At 45.1% G+C, this 12,990-nt stretch overlaps 2 protein-coding genes across 9 annotated transcripts in view; one reads left to right on the forward strand and one right to left on the reverse strand.

The window, feature by feature from the left end:
* Positions 1–12,990, reverse strand: part of MCPH1 (microcephalin 1) — a 185,880-nt gene that overhangs the window by 56,680 nt on the left and 116,210 nt on the right. The window lies entirely within an intron of this gene.
* The window catches only part of ANGPT2 (angiopoietin 2), a 50,894-nt gene continuing 40,339 nt past the window's right edge, over positions 2,436–12,990 (forward strand). For both annotated transcript variants that reach the window (XM_006197958.4, XM_006197960.4), the window contains exon 1: positions 2,436–3,164. In XM_006197958.4, coding sequence (XP_006198020.1) covers positions 2,877–3,164 — 288 coding nt within the window. In that variant the 5' untranslated portion in view covers positions 2,436–2,876. The remainder of the gene's footprint in view (positions 3,165–12,990) is intronic.

Genomic DNA, 12,990 nt, shown 5'->3' on the forward strand with positions numbered 1-12,990 from the left:
CTTTGTTGGAACACAGCCACCCTCCATCGTTTGGGGATCGCCTACGGCTGCGTTTATGCTACGACGGCAGAGTTTAGCAGTTGTGATGGCCCATATGGCCCACAAACCTGAAATATTTACTGTCTTACCCTTTGCAGAGAATGTTTGCTGACCCCTGGTCTAACTAGAGCCCCCCCCCCCCAACTCTGCAGTAATAGTTTCCAAAGAGCTGCTCACTGCACGTTCCGACCTTGCAGACGGACCAGGAGCACCCACGCCACCTGCCTGTGGGGCTGGCACCCGGGAGCAGCGCTGCCCTCCTCCTCTGTGCTCTCACCAGCTCCTACCACACCCCAGTAGTTTGCAGGTCTCCTCCCTCACTCCGTTTGCTTCTTTATGTCTGACACACCGTTTTGCTCCCCAGCACCCAGCAGACAAGGTACTTGAGCTCCATGCTCCTCCTGTGACTTCTTCTCAAACTACCACATTTGTCTGGAAGGCAGATGGATGATTTTTAAAATCACACATGCAATATTAATACCGTACACTGTGTGTTTTCAACGGGAAGACACTTGGGAGAAAAATATGCGCACCCCAGGTTTCTATTTCAGAATCAACCAGAGAACAACACAGTGATCATATTTGATGGTGAAAGAGCTGATTTCCATTTAATGAAAAAGTGCTGGAAAAGAAAGGAAAGTAAACTTCCTAAATAATGTGCACTGTTTCATTTCGTTTTAACCCTAAAGGCATTATAGGGAAAGAACCATCTTATTTCACAAGTGGGAAACTGAGGCTTGGAGAAGTTTTAGATCTGCTCAGGATCTCAGTGGATCAGCGTTCTAACACAGGTCCTGTCTTCAAACCTATATGCCTCCCTCCACAGTTAGTGGTCCGAATGGGTATATTTTCCTTAACTTGTTCCTTCAGTGGAAACCACACATCAGAATCGCAGTGGAGTCTTCCCAAACACCAGTTTTGGCTTTCCTGAGCCATCGACCCCACTGACAGTCCGGGCAAGTCTACAAACCCCTTCTCAGAAAATGACATGGGCTGTTTTATTCAGAGATTAACTAACAGGATCTTGGGATGGATCAAATAACAATGAAGTGCTGAGTGCAAGTAACAGCTTGAGACACGGTCACAAAGAAAAGCCACAGATATTGACCACCATTGCCTGTGACCAATTCATAGCTAAAAGAAAGGCTAGATTTCTGTTAGACTTTGGTGAAAAATAAAGTCGCTTTTTCCTGTCAAAGTTCAGGGACCCCACAAATTCTGTCCGTGGACCTTGGGTTAAAAACCTGGGCTTTGGAGGTAACCTGGGAGTCAGCCCATGCAATGGAGGGGCATTTTTAAAGGTTTAGTAAGATCTCTTGAAACAGAATTCACTATACACATCTCACATCCACCCAAGAATTAAAATCATAAAATCCCCTGAAATCTGACCTTGCATGATCAGACCGACACTGGCTTTACGGGCAGATGACATCTATCAGGTCAGTGCTGGACAGGCCACCGCTGTCTGGGGAAAGCTCTCTGCACCAAGGAAGGCACAGACCACGGCGGACACTCCAAGTCCCCGGACCCACACTGACTGGTGACTCAGCATACTGTCATCTCTGAAGTGTTACGTTTCAGCTACTGAAGGAAGGAACCTGGCGGACTTACCGGGCGACAGACTTGAAATAGAACACTCTTGGGAGTTAATGCAACCCTTGAATCTTACAGATGAGGACTTTAGAGTTTAATTTAAAAGCCTGAGTCCAACAATGAATAGGACTGTTTTAACTGATCCTGGATAATAGGTTGCAAAATGATGAGATCTGAGCAAATCCTGACCTAATAAAGGAGAAGTTTGCATACGTCTCTCTCAGCCTCCTCTTACTTAAATTCTGGTTTCTACTGTAACTTAACAGGCCATTAATCAGCCCAGTATACTTTAAGTTTACTTTGAATATCAAAGTGGATATTTTGCTTCAAAGATTAAATGCCAGGGCTCAAAAACTGATTTTCTTAACACAGTTTAATAAAGCGAGATGTTCCTATCCGACTGGTTTTAAGATGACAATTTTGCACACTTAGCTAATGGTTCAAAAAGCAACTAACACCAACAAAACTATCTTCCCTGTAAAAGGCAAAGAGTTTACAAGAGCAAGACTTCTTCCTCTGTGTTTGTAACAACAGAAATAAACCAAAGTCCTGACATATTTGTAGCATTTTTATTCCTAAAGGAAAAAACAGGAACTTTCTTTGTACTTTAAAGTTGTTGCCCTAGATCGTTTACCAGCTTAGCACTGTGAAATCAGTTTCAGACACAAGAGACCGACCAGCTCTCTCTAGGAAATACTCAATTAGGGTGGTGTCTCCGAAATACCCAGGGGTCCTGTGACTGATCGGCTTTTCCCACAGGGTTTCTGCAGCTTATAGCCCTGGTTGGACAGCACACATCACGCTGGGATTTTTCCTGTTGCCTGGCTAGTGACCCCCTACAGGAAGATAACGGACAAGCCGGGAGGGCGGAGCAGCCGGCTACACATGTCTGACTGCTCTTATCAACTTATCATATAAGGAAAGGAAAGTGATTGATTCGGATCCTGACACCGCAGGATCTGGGGGAAGAGCACGAAGCAGCCCAGCTGATCAGCAAGGCGAATGCAGCCCTCACCCGTGAGCAGGGCCGTCCCTCCCGCTGCAGCCTGACAGTTGACTGCGGGAACGGAGAGGAGACGGCGTCGGAAGCCGAGGCTGCCGCCAGACAAGGAGCGAAGGAGGCTTTCATTGATGGACCTTGAGCCGCGGCAGGGGAGCCCCGCGCGCAAGAGCGCAGCTTAGCGCCGAGTCTCATGCGCCCTGCAGTCTGCTAGGCTGGTGGCTTAGACCGAGCGAGCGGGAGAATGTGGCAGCTGCTCGTCTTTACTCTGAGCTGTGACCTCGCCGCAGCCGCAGCCTATAACAGCTTTCGGAAGAGCCCGGACGGCATCGGGAAGAGGCAGTATCAGGTTCAGCACGGCTCCTGCAGCTACACGTTCCTGCTGCCGGAGACGGACAACTGCCGCTCTGCCTCCAGCCCCTACGTGTCCAACGCGGTGCAGAGGGACGCGCCGCTGGACTACGACGACTCGGTGCAGCGGCTGCAGGTGCTGGAGAGCATCATGGAGAACAACACCCAGTGGCTGATGAAGGTAGGGACGCGGCCACCCCCGCTCCGCGCAGTTAGCCCGCAGAACGGCGGGGGAGGGGCGGCGGGGGGAGCGGGAGCCAGACGGCGCCGGCGCCTTTGAATGACTCCCTTCGCTGCGCGCCGCCGCGGAAAGCAGCCGTGGGCACCAAGGGCGAGGACGCCAGGGTCACCAGAGAAAAGCCTCTGAGGTTAGGAGTCGTGCGAGCAGAGGAAGGGCACTTCTCTGCACGCCGCCGTGTGGGCTGTTTTGTTTGTGTAAGTAGCTTAAACTCAGCGACACCCATCGCCAGGGATGTTGTCAGCCGGTCGCAGGCGCGGGAGGGAAGCGGTAAGCGACTGCCGCCGGAGCCAGGAAAAACGTGACAATCACGGTGATTACTGATACACAGCGGATGGAGTCAAGTGCTTTACCAATTTCCTGAATTTATTTACTAAAATAGAGTGGGACTCTCGGTAAATGAGAGGAAATTAAAGAAAGCAAGCCTTACATTTCTCAGAACCCACCCCCGGGGGTGGCTTTTCCAGGGGGTCTGCCGTTGTGAGCAGGCGTGGGTTTTAGGAGGGGAGGCAGCGCCGCAGCCGGTGCTCCCCCGCACCCCGTCAGTGCGGGGACGGGCTGGAAGGTAGCCCCGCGGGGCGCGTGTGCAGGGCATTTTGGTGCAGTTTTGCTGTGATCTACGTGATCCCACTGTTTGAGAGTGTTTACAGAGTTTAACCCAAATAGGATACTAAGAGCTCAGTTTTTCTTTCGCAAGCGATCATTTTCACATGTGAAGCTATTTACACAAAACCTAAAATCACCCTGGGATTTTTCCTTGATGTGGACTATATATCTTCGAAAAGAGGTCTAAACACATTGCACACATTGCAGATAAAGCATTAACTGCTACAGTGACATCATGTCAGGACGCTTACCCAGGAGAGACTGTGATTGTTTAACACCACATGGGAACTTTAACAAGCAGGTTCCCCCCATTCAAAACTTTGCCCTAGTCTTTCATTTCGCCGTAAACCTTCTGTTAGGACGCTTTATCTTAATCTCAGAATAGATCTCGGCTCCTAATCTGTGTTTCTCATTAGCTCTCCTACCTTCGGAGAGGAAACGGCCAAGTTATTACTTTGGTCCTGAGCCGAGATGAATGAAAGCCCTCGGCACTGCTTTCATTGTAACAAGAGGGGTCGCTTCAAATCAAAGAACAGAAAACAACAAAAACGTATCAAAAAGACGCGCCCTGTAATACAAAACTCATTAGTCGTGTCTTTATAAGCACTACCCCTTCTGGGTAAATTCTCCAATAATTTTCTCTGAAGGACCCTGATGTGCAAGTAATAATATTCAACTTAAATAATACAAGGAATCCAGGAAGACAAGCTATAACCCAAATATCTGCTCACCCTGACTTCCCGCTTCTTCCTAAGTCATCATGCTCAGGTTAGCGCCAGGGCTAACAGCCACGGTGAGAGATGAAAGATATGTCACATGTAGTAAACATTCTAATCTGCCCGACTGGTAAGTCATCTCTTAAACAAACAGTCAAGAAACATGTTTTGCCAAATGCAAGACTGCTAAATTGTATTTGCTGAAGGAAGCCCACATTAGGTGTACCTGAGACGCCATACGCGAAGCTCATGTTTCTTTCTTAGATAAACAACCCCTTTCTCTTGGATCATTGAGATCCTGTTTAAAGAAGGAAAAGGACAAGGAATTCTACATGAGCTGATCAACATTTTTTCCTTTCCAGGTTCAATTAGTAAATATTTGAACAGGAGCACAATGGTGTTTCTAAATTCTTTCTTTAGCTATCTAGCTAAGAATCACCAAGAATGACTTAATGTTTATCTTTTTACTGCTTCAGCACCTGTCCTGGCCCACCTGGGTAATGTCCCCCTGAGAAAGTCAGTTTGTGCTCAGTAGGTTTACTGCCTTTTGGTTCGGGAATGAAAGCAAAAAGGAGACATGAAATGCGCTTAAAGTGATTGAATGTAACCTCTCTGCTTGTTTTTTATTTCTGTGCTTTGTCACCTGTGATAATAAACATTGCTTTTCTCATAAGGGAGAAAAAAATACATAATGGAGTGATAGATAAGCCACAGGATTAAAGGAAGGACACCACAATCTAACACTATCGATAGACTGTCACAGAAAGAAAAGGCACCATTCTGTGTTTTTCATTGTTTTGCATAGTTCCTATTCTTTAGGGCTGTTTTTATGATTTTTTTTTTATTGATGCCATATTTCCTTTCTTTCCCTGATCAACACTGAAAAATGAAAGTGGAAAAAAAAAACTTTTCAGGTTTTAAGAAAACTTGTCAAGAAGGAAAATGAGACCAAATTTCTGGTTACCTTCAGGGCAGATGCCTGGCACCTCCACTCTGAGTGGCTAGCATCCCGCCAGGAGCCTGGGCTAAGAAAGCTGTTTTGCACGTGGTCAAACGATGCCACACGCTGCCCCTTTAATCTGCCAGGCAGGGGAAGTGTCAGACTTCTGAACGGGCGCAGAGGAACACGAACGGAACAATACAAGGAAGGCGCACTTTCTGCTCCGTGGTTAGAGAAGGTTTAGCCGAATCGTGACAGTTAGGACCCCACATACACCACGGCGACCTAGAAAGACACCCTGTCACATTCCCTTACCAATCCTGCAGCCATTCTAAACCTCTGCCCCAGTGACAGTAAACACACTTAGTAAAAACTGACAAAACTTAGCAACATGGACTGTGTCTTGCTAGGACACCGAATGTATTTTTTTTTTCCCGATAGAAAAAACAGGGAAAGGAAATAAACAAGTGTTTCACTCTGATGACCACTTTAAAGCTACAAACAGCTGCAACGTCTACTGTGCTTTAAAGCAGAAAATGTTTTGAAAAATAAAGCTAATGCCTATTAAACCAATGTAAACATTTCCTCATAATCTTACTTTTTTTTTTTTAATGATAGGAGAACAGGCTGGGAACTGCAACTGAGATCCTTTTCTTTAAAACTAATGACATTAAACCCTTTGAATAAGGTATGAGAACTAATGTTCATTAGCCGACACACAGGGAACAAGCCAGTTTTGCTCTGAAAAGCAAAACTGCTGTCAATGGGGAAAACTGATAGTGAACTCAGACCCCTCCCAGGGACTGACTGTGTGTGTGTGTGTGTGTTTTTAATGTGTGGCTGCAAAACACTCCTTAGTTGTATATCCAACCAACCTACCAAACATCCAAACAAACACACCAGAGCTTGGTTCATTAAAGAAAAGGGAAAACCACCCCTATCCATTCCTGCACTGCGTCTGTGTGTCTGCATCACGAACCATGCCTGCGTCCAGTGGTAGAAGCGAATTCTGTGCATTCAGATAGGCTGACTAACCCTTCCATTTAAGATTGCAAGAAAATTGTTACTATTATTAGTTCATTATATAGTAATACCATTATAGTAAGGAAGGAAGGGATGATTAAAGTTTCGCTGTGGTGGGGAAGTACAACACATGTAAGTTTGGAAAATGCAAGTATAACATGATGTTTACTATATATTATGTGCACTATGTGCTTACTGTATGTATTACATAAAATGTAAATGTTGACTATGTGTACATGTATATACACACACACGTATTTGTTTCCCATGGTCAGGTAGCCTCTGCTCATCAAGCGGGGCTGTCTGATGTCCTGGATTAACTCTGCAGGTGTCACACTGTGGAGAGATGACTATTTGCCTGCAGGGTCTCGAACTAGGAAATGGACTTCAGTATGCAACTTTCATGATATCTGACTTCCTGTTTGGACGCTGCATAATCCATATAGTCTCCATACTGTATTCTGAAAATTGGTTGATTTTAACCGAAATGGTTGTTTACAGTTTACAAATGGGTTGTTATCCAGAAGTTTATCTGTAAGCCAGTTCCTGTACTATACAGAACTTGAAAAGGATACTGACCTTATAAATGGTGATCAGAGGCTCAAGCTGGACCACAGTGCTTATTTTAATCCATAAAATGATTGAAATTTTGTATATTTGTAATTCAAAAAAACAGTTCCAATCAACCCTACCACCATACGGATAACTTAAACATAAAGCAAAAATATGGCGAGAGTAATATATGGACAATGTAAAATCTAAAAGTCAAGCCCTCGAAACAGTAGAAAATAGGAAGTAAGTCCTGCTCCTCCTTAAGCTCCAGTCCCTTTCTTCCAGATGAATACTTGAGATGTGTCCTAGATCTATACTGTGACAAATCTAATACCAAAACAAACGAATTTCCTTCTCAAAACATGTACAGGGGCATTAGACAGTGACCAGATTTTCTTCTTTTTTTTTGGTTTACAAGTGACATAGAAAGAGGTTCAAAGAATGATTTTATTTATTGGGAAAGAGCAAAATTTGGAAGACTGAGGTAAAGGAGAATATGGATTAAAGGGGTGTGTGTATGTATCAGAGGGAAAAGGAGAGACAGAGAGAGAGAACTACCAGTGATGGAATTTCTCTGCCTAGGGAAAAGGGGCAGTAAATGTAAGACGATTTTGACAGAAAAAAAGTGGTTTATACTGTTTCATATTCTGGGCACCAAATGATAGCAGGGCCTGGACGGCTTCGGGTTTCTGGGGTTGAGACCAAGAGGGCGCAGGCAGTGCACCATGAACATGGACAGACTGTTTCCAGATCAGGTGCTCACAGTTAGCAGAATATCTATATTAGCTACTGATAATGACAACTCAGCAAACTAGTCCCTCCCTCACAATGACTGTATACGTGTATATACTTATTATAATAATTGTAAGTGCACATACTTATAAGTGTATATAAAAAGTATTACATAACTTATATACATCTTCCTATAAAATATAATTTATATTTTTATAAAAAAACAAGTGACTCATATATATATACACTAAATACTGTGGATTGTGTAGTACTATAGTATTATCTGAAAAAAATCTGAGTGTATGTGGATACACACAGTTGAAGCCCATGTTGTTCAAGGGTCCACTGTGTGTGTGTGTGTGTGTGTATATACACATATATATATACATATATACACACATATATACATATGTATTTTTCTCTTTTCACTGCATCCTCCTTTAACTTGAAGGAGTCTGATGATAAGATTTTTCTCCTAAATTATTCTAGAACTCTTCTGATATAAAGAGAGCCACTCCACTTTCCAGTGGTGCTTTTCATCACTGAAGTAATAGCAGTAACATAATAACTGGGGACAGAAATTAGGCAGCACTGAGTGACTTTAAAGCACTTTCCACACCTTACACCCCATTTTGTCCCCAGAAGGTCTCTGTAACACAGACATGGTAGATGAATCCCACTCATTTTTCATTATTATGAACGCGGTCAGGGCACCAGCAAGCGCCCTGCAGGTTACAGGTCTTGCATGGATCCCCTGCAGAGGAGAAACAAACATGGGAAGGCACACCTCCCCTCCTCTGACACAAAGCAGAAGTTTTCATGGGGCTGAAAAGACTGCAGGAAATTGTTGGGAGAAGTGTGAGTGAATATGAAGATGGTGTTCTCTCTGAGCTCACTGACATAAATGAGTGCACACCACTCTGCCCTCCCGCCCGCTTTGGGGCATTCTCGGATCAGGGCAGGCCTCGTGAAAGCTCACGTATTTGTCCAGCAAACATTTATTGAAGGCCTGCGTGTGTCCAGGCAGGACTCTAGGTGCTTGGGTGAAGCAGTGAGGCGAAGACGAGGGCGAGGGGTCTGCCCTGGAGGGGACATGCTGAGTTCCACCACCACATTCTTGTCGCAACAGGGGTCAGGAGGTGGTGAGTGCTACCAGAAGGGGGGGCGAAGGAGAAGGAAATCCAGGTGGGAGAGGCAAGGAGTGCTGGGGAGCAGGGGTGAAGGGAGCACTGCCAGACAGGGCGCTCACTCCACCGAATCCTTTTATACAAGGAAAAATCAGGGGGAGGGCATAGCTCAAGTGGTAGAGCACACGCTTAGCATGCACAAGGTGCCCTGGGGTCAATCCCCAGCACCTCCTCTAAAAATAAATAAATAAACAAACCTAACTATCCCCCCTGCAAAAAAATAAAATAAAAAAAAAGTAACCAAAAAATTTTTTAAAGTATCAACTAAAGTAAATAATAATAAAAGGAAAATCAATCAAAACTACTCCTGAACAGTCATTTTTTCTGACTACCAAGTAATACACAGTTGTTGTAGGAAATAAAGCATATGCAAAACATGCATAAAAATGCTGCATGTAATTCTAGCATTCTGAAGTAACCATCCTTACTCAGCCTACACAGGCAAGACTATTTTTAAAACGTGCGGTATATACTGTCCTGTTGTATACATCTGCACCTGCCTGGTAACTCATGCCTTTTTTATTAAAAATGAAAAAGAAGTGGGTCTGAGAGGCTAAGGAACCTGGTTGACATCCCAAGTCAGGAACAAGGCAGCTCCCACCAGCTGAGATCTGTCTCGAGACCAGCACAGGCGTCCCGGGGCGCCTTGGACCCCGGACCCCAGGGCACGCCAGCAGTCCTGGTCTACGACGGCTGCGTGTGGACCACCTGGTTATCAGGTAATATACACAACCCCTCCTCTGTGGGGATGGAGCCAAAGCCGCTAAGCCAAAAAAATTAAAGGCAATTGGGAATATCTTGTGTGTAAAGGAATTACATGAGATTCCACCCTGTAGTTCAGAAGAGTAAAAACAAACTATGTGATAACCAGTAGAAAAGTATGGAGATTCTTATGAACCATACTATATAGTAACAACCCTTTCCTGGAAGTCGACTGAGGCTGAATTTCACAGTACCACTCGAAAGTCGAGGCAAATAAAATTCAGTCCCAGGAAAGTGATGCGTGACCTGCCCTGCCCTCTCTTTGATCTTAAGACACGCCCAGGCGCTCTCCCAGTTTGCATTCTACAGGCAGATGCGACTCAAAACACCTTCACTTGCTACTGACGTTTACAACGAGACAATAAGGTCAAGCTCAACAATCTGATGTAAAAAGGAAACTGTGAAAAGAAAATTCCACGGGGAATGTTTTAGAATAAAAGCTTCCACATTACTCGGGATTAAAATAACTGCTTTATGTATGGTTTGAAAGTAAAGAGATGAATTCTTCTCCACCACCTGAACTGAGCGTCAGGTGTGTGAGCTATCCTTAAATTAGTATTTTAATTAGCTATTTCCCCACGAAATCACCTTTCTCGTCCTGATCTTGGCATGCACCATTGACTAAGGATGTGAAATCTATTAGAAATCTCCTGAGAAGTGGGCCTAATCCTTTTACCAACATCACCCCTTCTATCAGCTAAAACCATTATCTTTGCAATTCAACTAGAACCTAATTAAAATCTCCGTTGGACCCGCCTGGACCGGTAATTACTTTCCTCCCAAATCAGGCTCCGTCCTTCCTTTGAGCACCCGTCTGGGAATTGCTTCCGGAATCTTTCCATTATCCTGACAACTTCACACTACCAAGCACTCACATCCAGTGTCTAATACTCACAAAATTAACCACCAAGCAAACTAAGTACGCACATGAAGAATATAACCTGTCATCTTTTTAGTGTGCGATTTTCCTTCTTTTCATGGACGATGATGGTTTTTAAGGAAAGAGATTCAGACACAGAGATCTTGGGAAATACGCTATTTTATCGTGTTGACACTTTCTCAGGGCTTCCCATTGTTTATATATGCGCTGAATATTTACAACAGTTACTGTTCTTTTAGGTAGAGAACTTTAATAGTCTTAAAAGGAAACGAGCATTCAGCCTCTCCATTTCTCAGCTTTGTTACATTCTGTCTGGACCATATTAACACTTGCTCCCACAGTAACAGTCTTCTCGACGTTGGCGGGGCTCGTCCACCAGGGTGACGTGATCTGGTGATCAGCCTGGTGACAAAACTCACCACCTGCACCCCCCAGTCTTAAGTCCTCAGCAGTATTCCAGGACATCCATCAGCACCTTCCTTATGACTTTCCAGCACATTCTGGGGATGAAGGTTAGACTGAACTGTGGGCTAGCCTGTGTATGTCACTGATGGGCATTCAGTGATGGGCAGGGCACACGTCACACTGGAGATTTCCACTCTGGCCACCAAAAGCATACGTTGGTGGTTGGGTTTGAGAGTAAAGGGGAAAAAACGTGTCATGAAGTTGACGTGGGGAGAAGGCCCCGGGCGCTGCCCATTTCCCTCTTTTGAGCCTCTGGGGCCCTCAAGACCACCTCCCTGAAGGGAAAAAAAGGAAGAGTGAAAAAAATTGAGACAATTCCAGAGGTTTCGTTTCTGGCCCAAGCCAGCCCCAGGAACGGAGCCAAACTACAGCGAAGGGAATGCTGCGTTCCTTTCTCCCGAGTTCGGGACAAGGGCGTTCTATAACCGAAAGAAGAGATAGCGTGACACAACTGGTCAGATGTAAAGAAATCTAAATATAAAATAAACTGTGTTTACACACGAAGTCAACGCTGCTGACGTTAGCAAGCCTGCCTCTGGGCGTGCTGGCCGTCTTCCGGGCTTTAGCGTCGCGTTAAACTGCAGACAACTGCGTAGCCGGTGGGGGCTGACTAGGGAGACTGGTGGGATCTGAAGCTACAGAACACAAGATGTTTATTTCATTTGTTCCTCCTTAAATGTAGTGAATGAACTTCGGGAAAAAAAAAGACCTAATTTTTTTTTAAGAGCAGTTTTAGGTTCACAGCAAAACTAAGCAGAAGGTACAGAGATGCCCCACATGCTCCCTACTGCCCCCCACGCACAGTCTCCCTCACTATCCATGCCCCCCACCAGGTGGTACATTTGTTACAATCAATGGACCTCCACAGACTCTCATCGTCACCCAGACTCCATAGTTTACAATTAGGGTTCGCTCTTGGTGTTGGACGTTCTCTGGGTTTGGATGAATGTATAAGGACACATATCCTCCACTATGATGTCATTCAGAGAAGCTTCATGGCCCTTAAACTCCTCTGGGTTCCGCCTGTTCATCTCCACCCCCCCAGCCCCTGGCAACCGCCCATCTTTCCACTGTCTGCACAGTCCTGTCTTTTCCAGAATGTGATGCGGTTGAAATCGCATAGTATGTAGCCTCTTCAAATTGCCTTCTTTCACTTAGTAAATGACTTTTTAAAGGCATGACTAGCTGTACATTTGTTTAGTGACCTCTTACCTTGATTATTCAGCTACATTAACTGGCTAAAACCTCCACTGTGTCTCTTCAGAAACTTAAGGTCTTCTTCCCGACAGCGGGGCCCTCAGGGGATGAGTGTGGGTTTCAAATAAGATGATGAATGCAAAAGTGTGCTGGAAACTGTAAGATGCTACAGCATGACAGGGACTGTCATTGCAGTTAATCTTAATAACCACACTAGAAACATCTTACCAAGATCTGTATAAATCTCACAGTAAAGCTTACATTCCACACAATCTTCTCAGGTTAAACGGTCTGACTTTATACCTCAAGGCACAGCTTCACTGTGTCAGTGAAGGGCAGTTACATGGAAAAGGACAGTTGTAAACACACCTGTAGAATGTCCTGATTTACATCAGATGGCGGAGCACCTCTGCAGAAACACCTTGCCCCACAGCCCTCCTGGCATCTTCTCCTAAACCGCCCTACCTGTGCCCCGTCATACCCCGTCACACCTACCTGTGCCCCGTCGCACGTGCAGGTAGTGCCGCGAGCCCACTGGCACAGTCAGACCTTAAGGTTAAACTTACTTTTTATCGCTTCAGCTTTCAGTAAGCCATGAGCATTGCTACTCTTTTGTATGTTCTGTTCTTACAGAAGACAGCAGGAACTGAATGAATATTGAAGAGCAGGCATTCTGGGGTTAACTGGTCAACCCGCACATCTTGGTAGA

This window comes from Vicugna pacos, chromosome 26 (genome assembly GCF_048564905.1).
Source record: "Vicugna pacos chromosome 26, VicPac4, whole genome shotgun sequence".
Taxonomy (NCBI): Eukaryota; Metazoa; Chordata; class Mammalia; order Artiodactyla; family Camelidae; genus Vicugna; species Vicugna pacos.